The sequence below is a fragment of the Salvelinus fontinalis genome, chromosome 31 (genome assembly GCF_029448725.1).
Source record: "Salvelinus fontinalis isolate EN_2023a chromosome 31, ASM2944872v1, whole genome shotgun sequence".
Lineage (NCBI taxonomy): Eukaryota > Metazoa > Chordata > Actinopteri > Salmoniformes > Salmonidae > Salvelinus > Salvelinus fontinalis.
This window is the reverse complement of record NC_074695.1, coordinates 21,205,815-21,232,512: the sequence shown is the minus strand read 5'-3', so window position 1 is coordinate 21,232,512 and position 26,698 is coordinate 21,205,815. Positions and strand designations below refer to the sequence as shown.

General features: G+C 40.7%; 4 protein-coding genes across 10 annotated transcripts in view; 1 reads left to right on the top strand and 3 right to left on the bottom strand.

The window, feature by feature from the left end:
• hspg2 (heparan sulfate proteoglycan 2) overlaps positions 1-2,762 on the bottom strand; it is a 217,979-nt gene extending 215,217 nt beyond the window's left edge. For all 4 annotated transcript variants that reach the window (XM_055891736.1, XM_055891738.1, XM_055891737.1 and 1 more), the window contains exon 1: positions 2,363-2,762. In XM_055891736.1, the coding sequence (XP_055747711.1) occupies positions 2,363-2,431 (69 nt within the window). In that variant the 5' untranslated portion in view covers positions 2,432-2,762. The remainder of the gene's footprint in view (positions 1-2,362) is intronic.
• Positions 2,763-5,426: 2,664 nt separating this feature from the next.
• Positions 5,427-13,206, bottom strand: LOC129829804 (caspase-9-like). 2 transcript variants are annotated; one of them, XM_055891730.1, is made up of 10 exons: positions 13,118-13,206; positions 12,177-12,358; positions 11,775-11,979; positions 9,834-9,895; positions 7,940-8,116; positions 7,741-7,830; positions 7,493-7,640; positions 7,039-7,230; positions 6,805-6,914; positions 5,427-6,709 (listed from the first exon to the last, which is right to left on the bottom strand). In XM_055891730.1, exons 2-10 carry the CDS (start codon positions 12,306-12,308, stop codon positions 6,584-6,586), a joined length of 1,242 nt encoding a protein of 413 aa, XP_055747705.1. In that variant the 5' UTR covers positions 12,309-12,358; positions 13,118-13,206; the 3' UTR covers positions 5,427-6,583. The 2 variants fall into 2 exon arrangements, with proteins under 2 accessions (XP_055747705.1, XP_055747706.1); XM_055891731.1 differs by having other exon boundaries at positions 12,566-13,163.
• Positions 13,207-13,243: 37 nt separating this feature from the next.
• On the top strand, positions 13,244-20,846 carry dnajc16 (DnaJ (Hsp40) homolog, subfamily C, member 16). Of its 3 annotated transcripts, XM_055891728.1 has the most exons (15): positions 13,244-13,435; positions 13,743-13,926; positions 14,055-14,121; positions 14,387-14,711; positions 14,848-15,032; positions 15,108-15,212; positions 15,368-15,526; positions 15,950-16,080; positions 16,287-16,467; positions 16,677-16,859; positions 17,124-17,200; positions 17,425-17,505; positions 17,600-17,689; positions 17,853-18,023; positions 18,628-20,846. In XM_055891728.1, exons 2-15 carry the CDS (start codon positions 13,748-13,750, stop codon positions 19,055-19,057), a joined length of 2,364 nt encoding a protein of 787 aa, XP_055747703.1. In that variant the 5' UTR covers positions 13,244-13,435; positions 13,743-13,747; the 3' UTR covers positions 19,058-20,846. The 3 variants fall into 3 exon arrangements, with proteins under 3 accessions (XP_055747703.1, XP_055747701.1, XP_055747702.1); XM_055891726.1 differs by having other exon boundaries at positions 14,848-15,212; XM_055891727.1 differs by having other exon boundaries at positions 13,244-13,483; positions 14,848-15,212.
• On the bottom strand, positions 20,680-26,468 carry agmat (agmatine ureohydrolase (agmatinase)). Its single transcript, XM_055891733.1, has 7 exons — positions 26,047-26,468; positions 25,542-25,744; positions 25,186-25,234; positions 24,318-24,513; positions 21,396-21,575; positions 21,161-21,245; positions 20,680-21,071 (listed from the first exon to the last, which is right to left on the bottom strand). Exons 1-7 carry the CDS (start codon positions 26,361-26,363, stop codon positions 20,995-20,997), a joined length of 1,107 nt encoding a protein of 368 aa, XP_055747708.1. The 5' UTR covers positions 26,364-26,468; the 3' UTR covers positions 20,680-20,994.
• Positions 26,469-26,698: the final 230 nt, after the last annotated feature.

Below are 26,698 nucleotides of genomic sequence, written 5' to 3'. Positions count from 1 at the left end.
CGGTGCTGCCCCTTGTCCCGGTGCTGCCCCTTGTCCCAGTGATGGTCCTTATCCTGGTGCTGCCCCTTGTCCCGGTGCTACCCCTTGTCCCGGTGCTGCCCCTTGTCCTGGTGCTAGCTATTTATTTAGGGGAAGGTAGTGTTAGGGTGGGCATTAGAAGGGGTAGAAAGAAGAGGGGAGTGACTATGGTGGTACGGGGACAGCGTCCTGAACCGGAACCACCACCGTGGTCAACTGCCCACCCGGACCCTCCCCTGGACTTTGTGCTTGTGCGCCCGGCGTGCGCATCTTGAGGGGGGGGTACTGTAACAGTCCTGACCTGTTTTATGTTGTTTTTTATGTGTTTTTGGTCAGGGCATGTGTTTTGGGTGGGCAGTCTATGTTATCTGTTTCTATGTGGGTTTCGGTTTGCCTGGTATGGCTCTTGATTAGAGGCAGGTGGTTTGCATTTTCCTCTAATCAAGAGTCATATTTAGGTAGGGCATTATCACTGTGTGTTGGTGGGTGACTGTCTCCTGTGTCCGTGTCAATGTTTGCACCATACGGGACTGTATACGGTTTGTTCATTTCATGTAGTCTGTTCCTGTTCATTTCGTTCTTTACGTTGTATGTAAGTTCGTCGTTCGGGACTGTCTACTTTCGTTTTGTTATTTTGTTAGTTTATAGTGAAGTTCGTGTTTTCGTCTTGTCTTTAATAAATCATTATGTCTTCACTATCCGCTGCGCCTTGGTTCAATCCCTGCTCCTCTTCTGATAAAGAGGAGGAGGATTATCGTTACAAGATGGAGACGTCAATCCAACATATCAATAAATAACTTGTAGGCAAACTGGAATTAAAGCCAGACTATGTCAGTGGGACAAAAGATACATCTCCTTCAAATGTTGATAATTGGTTGCGTTGACAACCAAACACAATTCAATATCCATTTTGCAATACAGACAGTAAATTTACATTTCTTCTTATGTAATGATATAAATCATCCATGTTCAAAATAGCATGCAAAGGTCAGAGGTCTGTGGAGACCTTCACAATTGATATAATAATTTGCACATAAACTTGGAACAGTATTGATCACTGTACTTTGTACTTTAATGTAATCTCAACTGCAACCCAGGTAATTTGGTTGTGCTATTAGACGAGGCACAGTGATAACACATTAAATTGTTCTATAAATACAAAATGCCTGACATTATATTCCCATTGGAATTTGGCTGTGCTTTTAGATGGTTGAAAACATAGTGATAACACATTGGGAATTCAAGAAACTTCTGGCTGTCTTTTTGAGTGGGTGAATATAGGTTGAAATCTTATTGATCAATGTGTCAACTAAATATTACCCAAATTTTCACATTGAAATTACATGGTGTCCAATGGGCTGTGTTTGGGCATAGAGTCAGTGCAAGAGATAGTTCAAAAAAGTGTCAATGCAGGTAGTCCGGGTAGCCTTGTTTTGCAGTTTTGTCTTAAAGCTTGGGGTTATTGTCTCCTACAATTCACATCACTTGAGCACAGGGCCAGGCTACACTATACATTTCACACATTATTCTTATGATCCAATGTGAAGCTCTATCTGAAGAGATATTCATAGAACATTTTGAATGAATTGAAAACAGTACGCCACTAGCACAAGACCTGAATCAAGTTTAAAAAGTATGCTGATGAATATTCATACAAGAACAAGTGGCATTATCAAAGTATATTGACACAAGTTTACTGATACCTGTTACAGACACCAGTATTTCCCCCTAGAAAAAAGCGGTTACAATCTGGCCTACCAATCAGTTGGTTTTAATGCATAGTAACTAATAAACAACCAATTCTAGATTCTGACCAGTTTCCTTTCACATCCATTCAATTATTGTTTTATGTAGCCTTTGCATAATTTCGCAAATAATGGAATAATGGTCAAATGCTGCCAGTTTTCCTGAAGCGTTTCATGTGAAATGAGTGTGGTTCAGACAGAAGATTGAGAAAGTTATTTGCATGTAGACAGAAGAGAGACTTGACTATGAATAGACTGTTTCTATGGACAGAATTAGATCAGCTCTATTCCACTCGATATTCTAGTTTGTCACATCATTTTTTAGAACATATTTATGAAACGTATAATTAGCGTGTGGTGAATCATACATATTCAACTATACTATATATGGGACACTTGACCCGCAACACTCATGAAACAAATAGCATTACACTGTAATAAAGTTTTGAAAAGTAGCCTAGTAGTAAGTTAATTTTCTTTATGAAATAATTTTCGGTTGTGCGTGGAGCAGTGTGAAAACTAGACCAGAGGATCTACAAAATCTTGTTCATGAGACTTATATTAAAGTTCAAAATAAAAGTATGTAAAAGATCACTTACATTTATCAGATGACATGTAAATATCAACGAGACGATAAGTCCAGAGACCGAGTGGATCCGCGTGCCCATTTTCCACCAACCTAGCACAGGCTACAAATGCTGGGGAAATGAAAATCAAGGTCCTTCACGTCTGGCCACTGAAGTAATGGTTGGGTGCACCTCTTTACACTCTCTATAAAGGACAATTATTTTCTACGTCCCACACTCGGTGGGACTTCATCAACATAAAAATGATTCCTTAATGCGTTTTCTATAGAAACGGAATAAAAATATATTTTTTTAAATAACGTGAAAGAGATAGATCACTTCGCTCCCACTTTCTCTTGCACTCCGAAACTTCGACCTGTAATGCCAACGCAAGTCACTTGGAAGTCCGATGCTATTGCGATACATGAGCCACTGCCCTGAGTAAAAGGCGGAATGGAATTCAGGGAGTTCTGCTGATAGGCAGCGTAATTCCTCCGTGAGGAGACGCCGACCCACCTAGCATATATTTTGCTTTACAGTTTTAAAACAACCCCATTGCTTTAAAATGTGTTCGGCTACATGGTTAAATGAACAATGAAGTGGATTATAAATTGGATTTAATGTAGAGATGAATAATTACGGGTAAATTACGCACCAACACATATAAATTCACTGTTAGTCTACTACAACTGTTGTTTACGAAGCATGTGACAAGTAAAATTTGATTCGATTTTTTAAATGTAGAACCCACTCAGATGCACATTTATGACTTTTTAGCGCTCGACTTCGAGGCGTATCGTGCGCACCAAAGATATTTGGCGCGCTTTTGTCATTCATCACATTCACCACCATCCTAACCTAAAGCGGTTTAGTGGAAGAGCTTTGTGTTGATACTACACGATGTGGAAATTACTCTTTGACCTTTAGCCTGAAGGCCTAAATATAATGTTTCTCCCAGTGGTTTAGGCCTACCTTGATGCTGGAGAAGTCTGAGCATCGGCGCCCTCTGTTGTTGATCTCGAATTAGTTGCTCTCGTTGCCCATCGAAAGCTTGATGACATTTCTCCACTGAATATCTGTGATATGCATTTCTCCACTGCATGTCTGTGATGATGAATTACTATGATTTAACAGTACATAACAATGTAGACTTTCTGTACATTGTAGGCCAGGCCTATATTCTTTATGAAATCAATAAGCAAAACTATCATGAAGTATGTACTTTTCTAGACCCTTTCTAATGAGTTAGTGTAAGCCTGGAATAACAATTCAACAACTCAACAACAGGAACACTATGGTGATACTCTTTTTTTCCTTTTTCTTTGTTACATACATATATTTAGAAGGACACAAATTCAAATGTGTTACAAAACTCTATACATTCTTCTTAAAAATTGTAACACAAAACATTGTAAACAAACAGATAAACACAAAAACAGCAACATCTTGTAACTCTTCTGCAGTAAAATCTCGCACACCCAAGTAATTCTCTGCAGCTGCCACCACAACATCTATCCTCTGTGATTTACGTACCATTCCTGCGATACAGTTGACAACCATGGCCACGAACGCCAAAAAACCAACCTTGCTGATGTACATTATTCCTATCACTCTCTATCTGCCTCAGCCTACTCACAAGGATCCTCTTAGGATCCCTCACCCTGGACCCATCTTCCTCTCCTACTCTCTTCACTGCCTCAGCACACAACATCTTCTGCACTACTCTGATCCTGGAACCTCAACCTGCCTTTCTCTCACCATGGGTACCCCTTATTGATGTCACTTGTTAAATCCACATCAGTCAGTGTAGAAGGGAAGGAGACAGGTTAAAGAAGGATTTTTAAGCCTGGAGACAATTGAGACACGGATTGTGTATGTGTGCCATTCAGAGGGTGAATGGACAAGACAAAATAGGGGGGAAACTCAGTATTAGGAAGGGGTTCTTAAAGTTTTGTACACTCAGTGTATATGTTTTTCAATAACATTCTTTGAAAGTCTTTGAACTTTACTAATGTTTTTTTGTGTTTTTTATGGAAAGTTTTCTGAGAACATTACTTTTAATAGAACCATGAGGAAACCTGCAGAAAACATTATGCTGAAATACTGAAATTCCCACAGAGGAACGTTGTTTCGTAAGGTTCTCTGAACAACCATATCTACATATACATACTACCTCAATCAGCCTGACTAACCGGTGTCTGTATGTAGCCTCGCTACTGTATATAGCCTGTCTTTTTACTGTTGTTTTATTTCTTTACTTACCTATTGTTCACCTAATACCTTTTTTGCACTATTGGTTAGAGCCTGTAAGTAAGCATTTCACTGTAAGGTCTACTACACCTGTTGTATTTGGAGCAAGTGACAAATAAACTTTAATTTGAATTTAAGAACATTAGACCTACTTTAAATAGAACATTGTGGAAATGTTATGCTGAAGTATTGAAATTCCCACAGGAGAACGTTGTTTTTTAACATTCTCTGAACTATTTGAGAACATTCCCAATGTCAAACAAGTTGGAGAACTTGCCTAGAACATTACCTAAAATTAAACAAAATGTAACCATGTTTGAACTTTTAGGAAACATTCTGTTAAAGTAATGAACCCCCCCCCACACACAAAAAAAGTTCCTTAAATGGGCTGAGAATGTTCCAAAGCCAAGCAACTATCCTGCGCCATCCCAGAACGTTGTGAGAAGGTTATATGTCAAATAACCATGGGACAACCACAGTCTCTCCAAGCTCTAAGAAGCAGAACGATAATTAAGAGTTTAACCCTGGCAGTTCAGCTGCAGCTCATTCCACTATGTTTCCACTCCTTCTCAAAAGCTAGGCTGCAACAACACAACGAGATTTGTATTGTCATGTGTATTAAATGGCCTTAAACAGGGTAGTTAGATAGGCATGTATGGTGAAGCGTAGTACTGTATAACTACAGTATAATTACACTTTACCTACATGTACTGCATATGAATTAGCCCCTGTAATGTGGAACAAAAGTTTTATTTAATCCAGATGCCAAATCTGTAGTAAGTTGCATTGCACATCCCATGACATTAACACAAACATACAGTACCAGTCAAAAGTTTGGACACACCTACTCATTCAAGGGATTTTCTTTATTGTTTTACTATTTTCGACATTGTAAAATAATAGTGAAGACATCAAAACTATGAAATAACACATATGGAATCATATAGTAACCAAAAAGTGTTAACAAATCCAAATGTATTTTATATTCTTCAAAGTAGCCACGCTTTATCTTGATGACAGCATTGCACATCTGTAAATTGTGACCTGTTCTCTGTTTAGAGCTGGCTCCTCTGCTTCTCTTGGATTCAAGAATGGCAAAGGATTATTTGTGTTGCAGGCCTCAGAAACCACAATGCTGTAATTTGGAATATAAATAAAAATCATTCACCATTACAGATTGGTCTTCAAGTTGTCCCTGGAGCTGGCTTGCTTGTGGACCAAATCAATTGGAATTGTACTGCAGAGCACAGCTGTGGTCAGACATCTATGATATACATCAAAAGGATCAGCCCAAAAATATGAAACACTTCTTATATAAATCGATTCCAACCTTTGGAAGGGGGAATTGAGGGACCCAGACGTGGATTTTAGAATTTAGTATCTCTTTCAGGAATTTCCCTTTGCATGTCGAAACATATCAATTTACTTTATAATTATCAAACTCCTGAATCCTGCTTACTTTATTTGAAAGACACAATGACTTACAGGCACCCCACCATACCAAAGAAACGTTGCAACGGTAACCTTTAAACCTTAAAATAAAATTAAAATAATTTTAAAAACTGTGTAGAAATATGACCAGAACACAATTACACAATTAATTTAGGACATCACATCATTACCCTAAAGTACAGCACAGCACAGCCATTCACTAAATATTCACATGAAACTAATTCACTCAACATGGAAATGACATATTATATACAATTTATTTTCTGGTTAATAGTAAGGTCATCAACAGTCCTGATTCATATTTCGCAGAGAGCTTCTCAAGGTAAACCATTGTTTTTTCCCGCTGCAATTTTTTTGATTTTCACAATGATTTTGCATTCTCAAAAATGTTGAGTGTAAAAACAAGAAAAGAAAGAACATTAGAAAAATGTCAACAAAATTACAATCTTGGTACTCTTTGATCACATATTCAAATAAACATTGATAGAGAAAATTCGAATTGTTTTAAAACGGCACACGAAGACAATTTCCTGAGAGTGAAACTCTGTGCTGTCATGATAGGATTGTTCTCTGGCAGGGCAGGGCTTGGAAGTAGAGAAGTTTGCGTAGAAAGTTAAAGGAACCAGGCATCTGTTTGTAGAGGCCGTTGGCCGTGTTTTCTGAAACTGCATGGTTTACCTGAACACAAACAACATGGAAAGCTTCATTAGAGGATATACTTTAGTATAATTAAAAGTAAATACAGCAGTATTTTAAAAAGACAACAAACTCACCATCATTAACATGGTGACCAGGTCATCGGTGGTAGCATTCTCTTCTAAGATGTTATCCAGTGTCTCTACATACCAGGAGCCAGCCTGGGTATCTCTCCAGGAGACGTAACCTGTACAAGTCACACCGACAAACAGCCATCAGAGCGACAGACAAACTAACAACACTTTCTGGGATTGATAACCACAAAGATTTACTGTATTTGACAGAAATACACAACCCCCCCACACACACACCTGGGAAGGTGGAGTAGGACACCAGTATGTCGCTGGGTGTGGGTAGTGTGGCCTTTGCATCTGGCTCATCAGACTGAGTGCTCAGAGAGTCACTGCTGGAGGACATGGGCATTGCGTCTGTCTGGTCACCTGTTCCTCCAATACAAGGCCTCGCCTCGTCAGGAGACACCTCAAAGCCTGTGTCTCTCTCACCTGCCAGACCACAGAACATTATACAAGTTATAACAAATGACTCCAGCTGTTCTGGGTTTCTCAAACAAGAATCCTGTGTGATGACTGACAGAGCGAGACTAGTTCCACTAGCCCCCAAATACTTCCTCCACTGTCGGAGATGTAACCAGGTGTACAGACTATTATTTTAACACCTTCATAACATTGTTGTTACATGCTGCATAAGCAGCAGTAAGTAATAACTAAGCATGAGCAACTATTACAGCTAGTGAAGTTGCCTTACCTCCCCCACAGGCCTGGATGAAGAAGATCTTTGGCTTGCCCTGTAGGGAAAGACAGTTCTGACCGTTCAGGTAGTTTGTAATGTGCTGAACTGGGACATTGGGCCCATCCACTCCATGCACTGCACCGGGGAAGCGATTCTTACACACCTGAAAATATGCAATGAAATGGAATAACATTATTAATCTCCTGAAAGACAAAAATGCTTACACTTTCTATGCATTTGTAAAAGGATAGAAAGAGTCTTACCTCCGTCCCATGTGATAACATGATCACCACACAGCAGTCATACTGTGAATGATCCTTCTTGGACAAAGCCGAAAGCTCCTGCTTTATTTGCTGAAATATAGTGATTAATGTAAGCATTGGATCACTTGGCCAGTTAAACATGAATATTTATAAACTAAACTAGTAGGCTAAACAGGAAGGTAGCTGGGGACATCCTCACCTTTTGTTTCAGGTTTCTTTTGACAAGAACAATAAAGTTCAGAGATTTGAATCTTCTTTCCAGTTTTTCACAGTCTATGTTGGACCCTGTGCGCTTACTCAGCTCCGACTTAGGCTCAAAATCGACATTGTTTATGATCAGGCAGTGTCCACAGGGGTTGGCATCCATCTTATAACTCTGAGAGAATATGAAAGTAAAGCATGCAATGATTCCACAGTATATCCAAACAATCAAATTAGGGAACTGGTTGGACTCAAATTTAGACTTGTTGCAATCTTGACTAGGCAAGATACAGAGTATGTGGAAATATCACATTTAAATAAGTATTCAGACACTTTAATCAGTACTTTGTTGAAGTACCTTTGGCAGCAATTACAGCCTCGAGTCTTCTTGGGTATGGCGCTACAAGCTTGGCCCACCTGTATTTGGTGAGTTTCTCCCATTCTTCTCAGCAGATCCTCTCAAGCTCTGTCAGGTTGGATGGGGTGCGTCGCTACACAGCTATTTTCAGGTCTCTCCAGAGATGTTCGATCGGGTTCAAGTCCAGGTACTGGCTGGGCCACTCAAGGACATTCCGAGACTTGTCCCGAAGCTAATCCTGCGTTGTCTTGGCTGTGTGTTTAGGGTTGTTGTCCCGTTGGAAGGTGAACCTTCGCCCCAGTCTGAGGTCCTGAGCACTTTGGAACAGGTTTTCATCAATGATCTCTTTGTACTTTGCGCCGTTCATCTTTCCCTTGATCCTGACTAGTCTCCCAGTCCCTGCCGCTGATAAACATCCCCACAGCATGATGCTGCAGTCAACATGCTTCACCGTAGGGATGGTATTGGCCAGGTGATGAGCGGTGCCTGGTTTCCTCCAGATGTGACGCTTGGCATTCAGGCCAAAGAGTTTAATCTTGCTTTCATCAGACCTTGATAATCTTGTTTCTCATGGTCTGAGAGTCCTTTAGGTGCCTTTTGGCAAACTCCAAGCGGGCTGTCATGTGCCTTTTACTGAGGAGTGGCTTCCGTCTGGCCATTCCACCATAAAGGCCTGATTGGTGGAGTGCTGCAGAGACGGTTGTCCTTCTGGAAGGTTCTCCCATCCCCACAGAGGAACTCTGGAGCTCTGTCAGAGTGACCATCGGGATCTTGGTCACCTCCCTGACCAAGGCCCTTCTCCTCCGATTGCTCAGTTTGGTCAGGCGGCCTGCTCAAGGAAGAGTCTTGGTGGTTCCAAATTTCTTCCATTTAAGAATGATGGAGGCCACTGTGTTCTTGGGGACCTTCAATGCTGCAGACATTTTTTGGTACCCTTTCCCAGATCTGTGCCTCGACACAATGCTGTCTCGCTCTACAGACAATTCCTTCAACCTCATGGCTTGGTTTTTGCTCTGACATGCACTGTCAACTGTGGGACCTTACATAGACAGGTGTGTGCCTTTCCAAATCATGTCCAATCAATTTAATTTACCACATGTGGACTCCAATAAAGTTGTAGATGCATCTCAAGGATGATCAATGGAAACAGGATGCACCCGAGCTCAATTTCGAGTCTCATAGCAAAGGGTCTGAATACTTACATAAATAAGGTATTTCAGTTTTAATTTTTAATACATTTGCCAAAATTTCTAAAACCTGTTTTCGCTTTGTTATTATGGGGTATTGTGTGTAGATTGATGAGGACAATTGTTTGTTTAATCCATTTTAAATAAGGCTGTAACAGAAAAAAATGTGGGAAAAGGGAATGGGTCTGAATACTTTCCGAACGCCCTGTTTCTAGCATATTATGTGCTATATTATAAGTTAACTGAGATACAACAATTCCTTTAGAGAGTACTGTCAAAAACCACAATAGGGAACTGATGCTTCATTTAGCCTACAGTAAATAGAACCAAAAGGCAAGATAACTTACCTGAATACTGTCACGTCTAACTCTTCCTGTTGCCCTGGGATTTCCAAACTCCCTTTCAGGGGCTGTAATAAGCATGGAATAAACATGGAATAAACATCACCACATTTATACTTGAATATGCAGACTCAAATTCCTTACAGAAAATTGATGTGAACACTTACAGTGGCAAGAAAAAGTATGTGAACCCTTTGGAATTACTTGGATTTCTGCATAAATTGGTCATCAAATTTGTTCTGATCTTCATCTAAATCACAACAATAGACAAACATAGTTATGCCTAAACTAATAACACACAAATGATTGTATTTTTCTTGTCTATATTGAATACATAATTTAAACATTCACAGTGTAGGTTGAAAAAAGTATGTTAACGCCTAGGCTAATGACTTCTCCAAAAGCTAATTGGTGTCAGGAGTCAGCTAACCTGTAATCCAATCAATGAGACGAGATTGGAGATGTTGGTTAGAGCTGCCTTGCCCTATAAAAAACACCCACAAAATTTGAGTTTGCTATTTAGAAGCCTGATGTGCACCATGCCTCGAACAAAAGAGATCTCAGTAGACCTAAGATTAAGAATGGTTGACTTGCATAAAGTTGGGAAAGGTTACAAAAGTATCTCTAAAAGCTTTGATGTGCATCAGTCCACGGTAAGACAAATTGTCTATAAATGGAGAAAGTTCAGCACTGTTGCTACTCTCCCTAGGAGTGGCCGTCCAACAAAGATGACTGCAAGAGCACAGCGCAGAATGATCATTCAGGTTAAGAAGAATCCTAGAGTGTCAGCTAAAGACTTACAGAAATCTCTGGAACATGCTAACATCTCTGTTGATGAGTCTTCGATACATAAAACACTAAACAAGAATGGTGTTCATGGGAGGACTCCACGGAAGAAGCCACTGCTGTCCATAAAAAACATTGCTGCACATCTGAAGTTTACAAAAGTGCACCTGGATGTTCCACAGCGCTATTGGCAAATTAGTCTGTGGACAGATGAAACTACAGTTGAGTTGTTTGGAAGGAACACACAATACTATGTGTGGAGACAAAAAGGCACAGCACAACAACATCAAAACATCATCCCACCTGAAAAGTATGGTGGAGGGAGCATCATGGTTTGGGGCTGCTTTGCTGCCTCAGGGCCTGGACAACTTGCTATCATCGACGGAAAATTGAATTCCCAAGTTTATCAAGACATTTTGCAGGAGAATGTTAGGCTATCTATCCGCCAATTGAAGCTCAACAGAAGTTGAGTGATGAAACAGGACAACAACCCAAAACACAGAAGTAAATCAACAACAGAATGGCTTCAACAGAAGAAAATACGCCTTCTGGAGTTGCCCAGTCAGAGTCCTGACCTCAACCCGATTGAGATGCTGTGGCATGACCTCAAGAGAGCAGTTCACACCAGACATCCCAAGAATATTGCTGAACTGAAACAGTTTTGTAAAGAGGAATGGTCCAAAATTCCTCCCGACCATTGTGTAGGTCTGACCCGCAACTACAGAAAACGTTTGGTTGAGGTTATTGCTGCCAGAGGAGGGTCAACCAGTTATTAAATTCAAGGGTTCACATACTTTTCCCACCCTGCACTGTGAATGTTTACACGGTGTGTTCAATAAAGACATGAAAACGTATAATTGTTTATGTTATTAGTTAAGCAGACTGTGCTTGTCTATTGTTGTGACCTAGATGAAGATCAGATCAGATCAAATTTTATGACCAATTTATGCAGATATCCGGGCATTTTCTTGCCACTGTACATGGAATGGGTGTGGTGGGCAAAGGCTTCACTGATTGAGTTGGATAGACAGGGGTTACCACTTGAACAGGCTTGACAGTGTCCATAGGTGAGTCTGTCAAAATAGAGCAGTCCAGAGCAAATATGAGAATTTCAGCAGGATGGGCCTATATTGTAATGAATGACTACACATGCCTACTCACAAACTGGTAAAGGCCTAACGACTGTCCGGACATGGACAGGCTGAGGTAGAGGCTGGTTCTGTGGTTCTCCATCCAGTAGGAGCTCTGCTAAACTATGCTGCCCTGTCTCATGAAGACACTCTATTAAAGCTGGGAACGCCAGACTCCCGCGGGACTCCAGGTCTCGAACCAACTGCCTGGCCTGGTCTTGTCTGATCCCTGAGCTCTGAAATAGAGGAACAAGGTATGTGCTTTTGAGAACTGAAACAGTGGCATATGATGCATGGTAATAATTCAGGTAACCTGTTCATAGTCTCACACCAACATGGTATGAGAATAGCCTAATCATGATGATGTTTATCATGAATTGGGATTCTTTCAAAACAGACAATAATAGTCAAGAAGTATACCATCACACACTACCTTTATCTCGTCAATCATGTCTTGAGTAAAGATTCCTTTTGACACAAGTCCATGATACATATGTGACGGGTTCAGGTCTCTCACGAGATTGACCCTATTGCGTTTGAGAATCCTTTTGTGTCTTTCCTCCATTCTGTAGGCTTAGGCTTTATGAAGCATGGAACAGGAGATCTACAATGACTCTGTGGCGGAAAAGAGAAATTACCAAATCAGTTTACAATAAGTGTTCTTAAAACATATGTATTTACAAAGACAGTCCCAGTACTACAAAATATCAATGATCAATACAATCAGCAAACAGGCAGAGAAGAAGATTACTTTATTGTCCAATTGAACGGAAATTCAACTTCCGCTTTATCCCAACCCCTTCAAAAGACACACATTCATACACAGTTTGGAGTGGAGAGGTCAGAGCAGAGGGCGTAGGGCCCATGGAGCAGCTGGGATACAGGATGTCGATACTGCGGGTGCCAACTCACATTCCAACTATTGTTCCCAAGTCAGACCCAGGATTTGAACTGGCTCATGAAAAACTGTGAAAATGTACCTGCCTTGCTATAACCATCAAAAAATTGTGTTTTGGACACATTGGTAGGACCAAAAACACATAATTTGAACAATGTTGAGCAGTTATTTCTCAATTCAACTCATTAAAAAAGTCACGCTGGTTTGGTTCCGAGAGTAAACGATAAACGATTTCCGTTGCCAACGTTTTGTAACAGACAAAACGTTTTGGAACGGAGTACGACTAATGAATACACCCCTAGCTAGGTAAAGCGTTAAGTTACATGTTATTGAAACGATGTCGACCACAGAGAGCTACGCGGAAGTCCTGAGTTTTAAAATACCAAAAAAAGGCTTATACAGTTGTCTTAAATGGAAATAAATAGAATACACAAACTATAATGACAAGCAGTGGTGTTAAATATGTTTTTTTTTACCAGCTCCGTGTGATCACTCCCCACTCTTCTCTCTACTCTCCTTTAATTTTTCAACGACTTCCTTGTTTACATCACACTTCCTCGTGATTGGTGGATTGTAAAAGACTGTAACTCCCACAATGCCTTTGGTGTCTCTGGTCCCCCATTCGCACTGACTGGATGCAGTCCCAGCAGGTTATCATTTAAGGAGAGAGATAACATTAGAGAGCTCAGATGATGCTACAAATTACACATTGTCCATGCTTTCCTTTCGCAGATAAACAGTGACAATGTTGAGGAATGTGGCAGAAGAACAGTTGATCAAGACAGATTCTTGAGGTGCGTGCATGGTGTTCAACAAGCTAATCTGGATAGCTAAGTAGCTAGGTTAGCTATCCATCTATTCTAAATTGATTGCAAGGCAAGGTGGTGAATTCAAGTCAATGGCAATTTAATGCATTTGTTCTGTTTTGTGACTTACATGTGGCAATTATAATGGTATTGCCTACTAACGGCTGTGTTTAGACGGTTATCTAGTTGGATCTGTATATGTTTCAAATCTTTCCTTTACCAATGCAGATTCATTTACCTACACATCCCGTCAGACATATGTGTTTACCCTGACTTGTTGTTGCTTTCCCGACAGAGAACATGGCAAGAAGAACAAGGATGTGTTTGACATTTCCTGGTATAGTGGTTGTCTGTCTGCTTCTTCTGGTTGGCTTAGTGGAGACAGCCAATGAAGTAGACCCATACAATATTCTTGGAGTGACCAAAAGTGCAAGCCAAACTGAAATCAAGAAAGTGTACAAGCGCCTAGCTAGGGAATGGTAAGAACATGACTTACTCTTTTTGTTCTGGGTGTCAGAACTCAGTGGATATATTTAGCACTAGACTATTGACTGTTGACAAAAATGAATGGCCCATTGATGCATTGTCCTTCCATTATTTCTGTAAGGCATCCTGATAAAAACAAAAATGAAGGCGCTGAAGATATGTTCATCAAGATTACCAAATCTTATGAGGTAAGAGTATCAAATTTTCACCAGCATCAAAACTTCAGCAGCTTTTTGTTACTTTCTTTTTACATTCGTTTATTTAGTAAATCTTTTCTTAAATCTTTTCTTAATTTTCTTAAAAATGCATTGTTGGTTAAGGGCTTGTAAGTAAGCATTTCACAGTATTCGGCGCATGTGACAAATGAAATTTGATTTGAAATGCATTATTCAGAAGGGAATGCTCCACCTTCTGGTAACAATATCCATGTGCTTTCTACCCAAACTCTTTAAGATCTTATCCAACGAGGAGAAAAGGGCCAAATATGACCGGTATGGACAGACTGATGACACCCAGCCGTATGGTCATGGTCACTACGGTCATGGTCACGACCAATTCTACTTCGACGAGTCCTTCTTCCACTTCCCCTTCAGCAACAAGGGCAGCCAGGAGTTTGCTGATAGCAAGTACGCTCTGCACTTCAACCAGTATGTGAATGACGTGGTGCCTGACAGCTTCAAAAGACCGTATCTGATCAAAATCACCTCCGACTGGTGCTTCAGCTGTATCCACATTGAGCCAGTCTGGAAAGAGGTTGTGCAGGAGCTGGAGGCCTTGGGTAGGAAATGACACAAATTAAAGTTACTCAACGACTTTAGCAGACACTATTATCCAGAGCAACATACATTCAGTGCATTCAACTAAAGTAGGTACAATAACCATAGTGAGTCTTTGTATGGCTGATTATGTGTTAGGTGTGGGGATTGGTGTGGTGGACGTTGGTTATGAGAGACGTCTGGCCAATCATCTCGGTGCTCACCGCACCCCGTCCATACTCGGTGTCATCAACGGGAAAGTGACCTTCTTCCACTACGCTGTGGTGAAGGAGCACCTGAGGCAGTTTGTGGAGGACCTGCTCCCTCAGAGACTGGTTGAGAAGGTAAATAACAACAGCAGCAACAAACAACATGATTTCGCAAATTCACAAATCTTTTTTTGTGTGTGTATGTTTCAGGTTACAGACAGGAATGACCTTCAATTCCTGAACAGCTGGCATGAGCAGAACAAGCCGCACGTGCTTCTGTTTGACCAAGTGCCTGTAGTCCCACTCTTGTACAAGGTAATTCATTGTCTAGACTAGTCAGTCTGGCATCAGTTTAAACTACCTCTGAGAGAGCTGGTCTGACTATCACTTATTGACTTCCTCCTGGAACATAGGTCATCGACAACTGCTTTCTAATACTTGCTTACAGGTTTTTTTCTCATCTTCCGTAGCTGACTGCGTTCGCCTATAAGGATTATGTTCAGTTTGGGTACGTGGACCAGGGTCTCTCAGATACTGCCAACCTACTGAAACAGTTCAACATTAACACCTACGCCCCCACCATGCTGGTCTTTAAGGAGAGTATAGACAAGCCTGCAGACATTATACAGGTAGTTACTAGCTAGACATTTAACATTTTTACATTTTTTTTTACATTTTAAGTCATTTAGCAGACACTCTTATCCAAAGCGACTTACAAATTGGAAAGTTCATACATATTCATCCTGGTCCCCCCGTGGGAATTGAACCCTGGTCCCCCCGTGGGAAATGAACCCACAACCCTGGCGTTGCAAGCGCCATGCTCTACCAACTGAGCCACACGGGACCACACGGGACTAGATTTGACTATTTTCCACCAGACAGTTTAATTGAATAGTTAAATAGCATTTGAATACCCGAGTAGTATCTGTATTACTGATGTTTATTGATTATATTTAGAGATGCTGTTTTTGTTGAGGTGACAATTGTTAATTTAGCCGATTAGATACAAGGCATTTTATTAATATCTCCATGTTGTTGTTCTCCTCTTCTAGGCTAAAGGAATGAAAAAACAAGTCATTGATGAATTCATATTGAACAACAAGTTTCTCCTCGTCCCTCGACTGGTGAACCAGAAACTGTTTGATGAGCTTTGTCCTGTGAAGCAGTTCCACCGACGCAGAAAGTAAGATACTGATGCCTTTTGTGAACTTACAATTCATTTGTGAACATACAATTTCTGCACAGCCAGGTGACATGATTGATTATTTTACTTCTATAATTGAGGTATACACATTTACGTGTCATGCGGCACTGTAGAAAATGCAGCACACTCTAAAGGTTTTAGTGCTGCAGAACAAACACTAATGTCCCCAAACATCTGCCTTTCAGGTACTGTGTCCTGCTGATCACTGGTGATGAGGAGTCCTATACCATAGGAAACCAGGCCTTCCTCTCATTTGCCTACACCAACACTCAGGAGGTGGTGAGATTTGCTTATGTCTACCAAAGACTGCAACAACCACTGTGTGATACTCTGCTGAAGACCAAGGACAGTACACAACCACCACAGGTACGTTAATGCCATATTGAACATGAACTTTGTTAATGTGCTCTCCTTGGATTTTTTGAGCGCTTCTGGTAGAAGTGTCTGTATAATGAGCCACATACACGCACACACCTCTCTCTATTATACTTTATAAAAATGTAAAATCACCTTTCCCCAAGACTATAAGCTCATGTGGAAGTGTGTTTATGTGCCTGCATGTGCTCGCTCCGCAGGTGTTCATCCTGGAGCGTCGTAACGCGGCAGGTAAGGTCCTGTACAAGGAGGTGGCGGGCGGTTGGAATGGAACCGATAAGAATAAACAACGTCTCTTGGATGAGCTGCAGAGGCTACAGAAAGACCCCTCCATCCTCAACCAAGACGCAATGCTGCCGGAGCTCAACAATGAGTTTGCCTCTGTGGGTTGAGTTCCTCACTACTGAAAAGTACTGTATGTAAAAGAACAAGGCTGCCCTACTTTATCATATCTGAAGAGCAAGGATAATGATGTGGTAATTAGTACTGTGTCCAGAAATAAGATTGTTGTTGGAATGTTCTTTTGTAGGATTCTAAACCGGCGATGTTTTTTTTTCATTTTTATGATGGGTAATGCAGTACAATCATGTAAGTGTGTTGTTCATCAGTTAATGACTAGGCAGTAAATATGTTGTTGTAAATTCCAGATGTTTCTCATTCGATGGATCTATACAGCTTATGATTACCTCACTGAAATCATTGATGATATTCTTCACAATAATTGGTAAGTTAACTCTTATTCTTGATGTTAGGTAACAACATATGGAGATGTGGACATAATAAAATGGCCCATGCCAATTCAACAGATCTTTCAAATAATGATAGTTCTTCAGTTGTTTGCTTGCTGTTTTAGTCAGAACTGCTTATGAGTGTTTAAATTAAGATTAGTGTTAACAGTTTGTCACTAGCCACCTTGTATTTAGATATATCTGTAATATGTTTCTGCAGGCGTGAGATGATGCCCCTCCTGTCGTTGATATTCTCTGCCTTATTCATCCTGTTTGGAACTGTGGTGGTTCAGGCTTTCAGGTAAGATGTAGAACCAGTGATTCTGCGACTCAAACGTATTACCTTGGGGGAAACTGCTTGTTCAGACTTATCTTTCTGCTTTGTGTGATTTCAGTGACTCTAGTGAAGACGGCAAATCCAAACCGAAGGCAAAAGACGGAGCTAAGGCAGAAAATGGATCACCGGGTAGCAGCAGCACCTCAAGGCAAGACATTTTAAGCTTCAGTGAAAAGATTCAAGCAGTGACTGAAATATATATATATTTTTAGCTCTGACATATTTTAGGGATTGTAGTTATCTTTTCAGTGATGTCAATGCAAAAATACAATTAAGTGGTTCTATGCTTATCATGTTTTTGTAATTTATAGTCGCCCACCGAAGAAGAACTTTGTGGAGGTGACGGAGCTGACAGACATCACGTACACCAGTAACCTGGTGAAGCTGAGACCAGGCCATATGAACGTGGTGCTGGTGCTCACTGACGCCTCCAAGAACGTCCTGCTCAGCAAGTTTGCCAAAGAGGTCTACTCTTTCACTGGGTGAGCGCATGATCCCACATGGTCTGGTGTTTGGAGGGCACCGTATAGCTCCGCATTGACATGATTGGTTGACAGTAGGTGTGGGCGGGAGGTCCTGTATAAACACAAACTCTGCGAAGCGCAAGAAGTATGAATATCCTGACTTCTGCAGAGGCAGTATTGCAGTAAATACTGTATGGCCACTGCAGATGTCGGATTGACCATGCAGCACCATTTAGGGGTGTTTTTAAGCACGACACGAAGCGGAGTGCCTGGATACAGCCCTTAACCGTGGTTTATGGGCCATATGCCACAAATTCCTGAGGTGCTTTATTGCTATTATAAACAGTTTACTAACATAAATAGAACAGTAAACAAGTATTTTGGGGCCATACACGGTATATTGTCTGATAGACACATGGCTGAAATGCTGTTTCAGCCAATCAGCATCCAGGACCCAAACTACCCTCTTTGTAATGGTGTATATAGTGATACATAGCATTGTACTTATAACATGAGTATTCATATGTGAGTGTTATGGAAAGCTGCCTCTTTGGGGGGTTGACAGAATCCAGCAGTAACATATTTATAACCAACATATCATATCCTTTCTTTTTGCCCCTAGGAGCCTGACGCTCCACTTTTCCTTCTTGAACGTGGACAAGCACAGTGCATGGATGGAGACGCTGCTGGAGTTCGCCCAGGATGCCATGCAGATAGACACTGACGAGGACGATGGCGCCCGCCACAAGATAGACTACACGGGCTACATCCTGGCACTCAACGGCCATAAGAAGTACCTCTGCCTCTTCAGGCCTGTCTACACTGGGGAGGAAGGACCCGGGGGCGCCACTGGGGGAGGGAGAAGGTCTGGGTCCAGAGAGGACCACCCACCACGCAGGTCTATGCCCAGGTCCCGCTCCACTGCCACACTGCAGATCCACCACAAACTGGACCGCCTGGGGCTGTGGATGGAGAGGCTGATGGAGGGAACCCTTCCCAGGTACTACATCCCTGCCTGGCCTGGCCTGGAGAAGATCACCGCCCCCAAATAGGGGGGAAGATAACAGGACTCCTACCGAACATCCTGATTGCCGGCAAAACTTTTGTGAGGTTTGAAATGAATTACATGCAAAGTCAGGATTCAGGCCTAAATGGACACATACCAAAGCTATCTGTGTCTAAAAGCCAAGATTCCAAGGTGTCCTCATGGCAATGTATTCAGGGGGGAGGTTAATGTATGTTTTGAGTGCATGCACTGGGACATAGTTTGAAGAAATTCCTTTCAATAGTGAGGTTGGCTTGACTCATTGAGACAACTGGACTACATTCATCTGCCATCTCATGTTCTGCTGGAGTTAGCTACAGCTGTCTGTTTTGCACTTCAGATATGTATTTCTTACAGAAGTACTTTAAAGTAGGATCGATAGAGGGAGGGTACAGAATATAGTGGATCTAAAAGCAACAACCGTTGAACAATTCCTAGATCACTTTCCTTTTGGGATCCCTTCCTCTGCATGCTGTCATAGTAGTGACTTAGTTATAATATCTGCTGCTGTTACAACCTCTAGATGAGCTAACTTAATCACTGTGGTCATAAGTAGACTCCTGCCTTTTTAAAACCATCATCCATGCTATTCATGTATGTAATCTATCAGACTGTGCTCTGATATTAGCTTCACTGTCTCAATGGTGATTGGTCAGTTCTGTGAATAGAGATGCATGTCTCTACTAGATCTATTTTGTTCACCATTTTGATCGTTTCCTGAACTTAAGGCTTATTATTGTGCAATATATAATGGAACTACAATGCCTTCCATTTCCCCTGGCAGCTAATATTTCATGTTTATCCTTCTTCATGTCGACAGACTATTATTGAAAAACCTACACAACATTATTATTGTGCTTTTTGTTACATGACCAATTGCAAGCTTTTTACATTAGTCTATTTTACTTTTTATTTGATTTTTTACATCACATAGCCAGTGGCTTCAGTGGGCTCAGTTGGTAAAGCATGGCGCTTGCAACGCCAGGGTTGTGGGTTCGATTCCCACTGGGAACCACTACGAAAAATGTATGCAATCACTACTGTAAGTCGCTCTGGATAAGGGCGTCTGCTAAAAGACTAAAGTGTATGTAGCAATGATATAGTGTATGTTGGACAACATTTCATGTGACATTTATTTTGGAATAGATCAGGGCAGAGCAAATGCAAATTAAAAAACAACTTAACTGTGCTTAACCCAATTTATAAGCATTAAACTCTGATATTGTCGTCATGACAATAATGTAGTTATATTTGGGAAATGTAAATGCTGTACATATTCTACCATGTTATCTACACATTCTACCATGTTATCTACATATTCTACCATGTTATCTACACATTCTACCATGTTATCTACACATTCTACCATGTTATCTACATATTCTACCATGTTATCTACATATTCTACCATGTTATCTACACATTCTACCATGTTATCTACACATTCTACCATGTTATCTACATATTCTACCATGTTATCTACATATTCTACCATGTTATCTACACATTCTACCATGTTATCTGTACATAGTTTACCTTCTACCATGTTATCTGTACATATATTAACATCATACTATAATTATATAAAATGACTTTTTACATGCATTTTATAATAACATGGTCACATCATTCATCAATACTGTTGTTTTATTTGATTATAAAACATGTTACAAAATCACTATACTAATAACCCTGGTACAATGTTGACTAAATAAATGTATCTGATTTGCAGATGTCTCAAAGGTTCTGCTACAGTGCATATCCTCTTGCTGTGTGTAATAAATGCTTGATGTTCATATGTTAGAGACATTCTATTTTTCTGCTTTACCAGTCCTTGTTTGGTGTGATATGGTCACACCGGTGATTAACTTTGATTACATATTGAATCCGTTCAGTAAAAGTCCTATTCTTTCGATTAAGTATGTGCATATCCTCATCACATAATTAGTCATAATATTTTGTCTTTGGAAGGACACACATCATTTCAAAGAGCAAGTTGGCGGCAGTCAGTGCTGTATTGCCTGCAAAAACAATTTTTTTTGTGTTTGAAATTTTACTCAAAGTAAAACAGATTATTCAATGTGACACAGAGTCATGATAAGTACAGTACCTGTGGTGTCATAGGGTGGAGACACCTCCACTAAATCACACCCCACCAGGTTTAGGCCATGGCAGCCCCGGATGATTTCTAGTCCCTGGGTTTCACACACACACACAAAAAGGAAAACATAACACCACCCTCTGTGTCAGCAGCTGCCTCCATCTCAAATCTGTATTATAACACAGTAACAACTAAATATTCTACCAAATGTCTGTAAAACCACTAAAACAAGGTATTTCCTTACTTGTATGGATGTGAGGCCTGCAATCTCTGGTGTGCCTGTTCCAGGGGCGAAGGCTGGGTCTAAAGCATCGATATCAAAGCTGAGGTAAACTGGACCCTTCCCCATCTGAGTCCTAACCACAGCCATGAGAGGAGCCAGGGACTTGAACCAACACTCCTCCACCTGAACCACACGGAATCCCTACAGAGCACACACACACACACACACACACACACACACACACACACACACACACACCGAGAGAGCGAGAACATACACACACCGAGAGAGAGAACACATACACACCGAGAGAGAGAGAACATACACACACCGAGAGAGAGAGAACATACACACACACACCGAGAGAGAGAGAACATACACACACACACCGAGAGAGAGAGAACATACACACACACACCGAGAGAGAGAGAACATACACACACCGAGAGAGAGAGAACATACACATACACACCGAGAGAGAGAGAACATACACACACCGAGAGAGAGAGAACATACACATACACACCGAGAGAGAGAGAACATACACACACACACCGAGAGAGAGAGAACATACACACACACACCGAGAGAGAGAGAACATACACACACCGAGAGAGAGAACATACACACACCGAGAGAGAGAGAACATACACACCGAGAGAGAACACATACACACATTTATGTTTTTCCTACGCATGCCTTTCCTACACACTTTTCTGTAGTTGGTATTCAGACTTAGGTGCATAACGGGCTTTGCAGGTGTGGTTCCCTTGCGAGCGCTGAATAAATGTAATTCAACTGCTGAAAACCCTCCCAATTGCTGGCGAACAAATTTTCTTGTGGTTTTCAGTCATTGGGGTTTTCAGTACATTTATCTTTAGCCATCCCTTTAAATACGGTGCACCTTTCATTTGAATTTTGTCAACAGACTAGAACACATTGAGAGAACGGGTTCAGAAAATAGGGATCAATGAAAGAAAGACATCTAAATAAATAAATATTCATCTCCGTTTCAACACCAACTGGTAGATTTAAAAAAATACTCTGATCTTATAGATTATTTAGGCAAATTTTTGGGTTAGGAATGTATGTTTGAATCATTTAATATATTGCGCATGAAATATATTGATGAATCAAAAATACAGTGGTTTGATTCATTCTGAAAATTGCCACATTCAGTTCTTTAACCCATGGTAATGTTGGAAGATTAGTGTATATACATTTACAATAGGGAGAATAGTGTACAATAGTAGGCTATACCCTCGTCTATTGCATGCACAACAATAGAACTGTGTGATGACACAGCCAAGTATTGCACCATGTATCAGGTTCAAACTGTTAGGGCTCGGTCTGCGCTCCACTCCATAACGATTTAATTAGCCTATATGTCTTTCATTTTTTATATTATCAACTGTTACTAATAGAGCCCCACAGTGGAGGTGTCATAATATCCATAGAACCTAGTGGTCAAACAGGGAAATAGTTCCAATAGTTTTTCCACCATTTCCATAGGGGATTTTAGAAACACTTAAAATAAGGGCTGTATTTCGTGTAGGCTTAACCTGGTGTGAGATTTTGATAACAATGTAAATCTCTCTAGGATAAAGGGACTTTTTTATCAATATATTCAGCTCTATTTACTCTCAGATTCGAAAATGCTAATTAGCATCAAAGTAGATGTCATGCAAGACTACAAATCCCTGCAAGCTCCTGCACGACACCTTTGCTAACAGGTATTGTGTCAATTTAAAACTTTCACAAGACAGTTCACAGATTTGTCCATTTAAAGAAATGTTGCCAATTTATTAATTACTAAATTTAGCTTACATTAGAGATCCTTACCTTTGACTCGATTGAACAGTCTTGTCCAGATCATCATGGCATTTAAAGTGTTTTATAATAGCCACAATAGCAGCTAATTAGCGTTTCATTTTGGGTTGGTAAATACAGCTGAATATATTGATAGAAGTCACCTTGTCCTAGAGTTTTAGACAGTTATCAAAATGTCATGCTAGGGTAAGCCTACCCAAAACACAGCCCTTATTTTAAGTGTTTCTAAAATCACATGTGGAAAAACAATTGGAACCATTTCCCTGTTTGACCACTAGGTTTTATGGGTATTATGACTATTACTGTGTTACTCTATAATCCTCAGCAACGTGGTGTTTACAGAGGAAACACATGAAGGTAAACAAAACTATGTAATTAAATGGAATGATAATGTAGGATATATGAACTGAAGGGAACTTCGCAGTTGAATATGAGATATTAGGCCTACTGATAGGGGTATTTAAAATGATGGAAATAGGAAATGGGGTAGCCTATAATTAAGACATGTTAGAGTGCACATACCTGCACGTTAAAAGGCTGTACAATTAAAATTCTGCAAAATGGCACAGCATTTCATAAACTTTACTGTGGGAAAGTTGATATGCTTAGTTTGCTGCCATATGACTGGTTTCACATTTGTCTCCAGTGATTATAAGGTAAAATATATCTAAAACAAGTGTCATTTATATTTGCAATTCCCTTATCCAAACAGATTACTTATTTACCTAGCACTTATCAATGGCTCTTATGAAATTGTAAATTAAAGTGCATGGAGAAGTGTTATATCTATCGGGGGAAAAATTAAGTAGATTGCTTTTTCCACTTGGAACTGGTAGTGGAATTATTAGGGAATTAAGTCAAGATCAGAATACAGCGTATCTGTAGACACACCTCCGCCATGCCTTCAATTCAAGGGCAGAATACACAGAGAGAACAAAGTGCATAAAAAGGGAATAACGTTCCATTTACCTGCAGTTAACTCAGGTCGGAATCGGGGCCATAGAGAGATATTTTAATCATATATAATGTTTATTATTTGACCTATTTTTTACTTTTGTGAATGTTTGTGTCGCCCTAGGTGAGGAAAACCTCTACGCACAGTGATGTGAGTACCTGTGCTCGGCTCCACTCATAGGCATCAGGTGAGTAACCTGTACCCCGCAGGCCTATCTGGACGACCCTCTTGCAGTCTAGCAGGCCCTCCTCCACACAACGCCTGAAGGGTGTCCCGTGGCCAATCTTCTCCCCCAGGACCACATCACTTGTGTCGGCATGAGCATCCACATGGATAAGACCCACTGGGCCGTGTCTGACAAACACGGGATACAAATGTACTGTTTCACAAAGATCGATTCAGCCCAGTCCTGTACCAAAAATTGAGCTGAACAGAGATTCTCCATTGAAAGTTCGTTTTTTTAACCAAATCAAAAAATGTTATGTTTAAATGGCATGTTATTGAAGTGTCCAGACACTTTTTTTGCCAGTTCACTTGGTTTTGAGAAAATGACCCGACCGGCGATAGACTTCCTCAGGCTAATTCTGCAGTATCGGGGCAGTGATGAAACATGAGCAAAGGCTCCAGAAACACCCACATAGGTCCTTTTAGAAACTGAAATGCTCTCAGTATACTGATGCAGGTCTTTAAATGTTGTACAAATTGTGTCATTGCGAACTTCTGCCAATTTACATTCCATGATGTTGGACTTGAACGATACTTTTTTGTGTGCGAGCATGGACGTACTTTCTATCAGCACAATGGGGGACAAGAAAACACTTGCATGCTCGCACACCGATACTGCAGAACGAGCATGAGGAAGTCTATCCATGGTGGGGTAAGTTTCTCAGAACCAAGTGAAATCGCAAAAAAAAGTGAACAAAATATTTGCAAACCTGTCCTTTAATCTGTGCAGGAAACTGGCCCTCAAAGTATTCTAGTTATTCTGGCATTTTCCAAATGTAGGGCTACTGATACACTACTTACTTCTCAACAACTGCTTGGAGAATAGGGTATGCTATGGTGTGATCACCACCTGTTAAAAGACAGAATAAAATGTAGCCTATCCAGTTAAACATACACCTTAACGTTAGTGTGTCATGCCAAAACTTTGTAACAGTAACCTTTGTACTATAATTGTCAGGATGGTTCATAAGCAGGGCAAAGATTAATCATTCAAATGTGTGACGAAGAGAAAGAAGAAGCAGGTGTTGTTTTGAGGCACATCTGAAAGGAATATCGATCACTGCTGAAATGTAGTTAGTAGGCATTTGCTATAATGTCCAAAATTCCTTTCCTCACATCTCAGATTGCATAGCGTAGAAATGGGTGCTCCTCCTCACCCATAGTAAGGGGGATACAGCCCGTGGCCAGGATTGTACGGTAGGCCTCCCGGATTCGTCTGCAGGTGTCCTTTAGGTCGTACAGGTTGACATTGACGTCCCCAATATCAGCCACCATCAGAGACTCATAGGGGGCTGCACGGGTGCCACTGTTGTAGGCCCTCAACATGGCCGACTCTGCTCTGATCTGACGGGGGCCAAATCTGTAAAGGACCATGCATTGTCCTACTTTTAAATAACATTGGTTGTAACAAGCAGAATTAGTTTGACACATGCTCTCAACTGTACAATCACTAGATTAATTCATAAATTAAATGTGTACATTATACTACAATTTACAAATATGACTCTCAATTTGTTATAGAAAATAAAAGGTAAAAATGCACATCTACTGCAAATGTGATAATGGATTTCAAATAAATTAGTACAGCCTGCTATGCTCGTACGAGTACAGTATTGTACAGTACAGTATTTGCATAGATCAGGCAGTGCAGAAGTAGGCTACCTTGTCCCAGGTCGGTTGGAAGTACCAGTATCGATCGGAACACCAACAAATGCTGCATCAAGTCCATCTGCGGTCTCTTGGTAAGGTAACTTGCCCATTGTAGCAATTCCAGAGACCCTCGCTACAAATTCGGCGCTCGGAGGGACATTGTAGCGCTTTCCTGAGCAAAGTCGTGTAGGGGTAATACATGGACGTCGCTTGTCAAGTGTCTTGTTGCACACTGCAGAAACTTCCGGAAAAGTATCGGTAATTCTTATGCATGACCGCCGTAACGTTCCCCGAATGTCAATTCGACTCGTTTTCAAAAGAGACAGCATACTTTCAATAGATATAACAGCGTAGTGGTTGGCGACTTTTGATTTCAGCTTCTGGATTCCAGGGCATGTTTTTTGGGGTTGGGTTTACAGTTCCACAGATCTATTAAGTACATGAATTGACTCGACAGGCAATTGGCCAGTGTTTTGACCATGCTTTCATCATGTTCATATGATTGGAGATCTGTGCAGTCAGATCTCTCTGACAGGCAAATACGTTCTAGGCAATAAAAGGGGGTGATGGGAAATGCATTTTATTTATCAGCGTACAACCTTTGCTAGATAATGAAATACATTATTATTTTGCTATCAACGCTAGGGACTCAAGGAAACACGAA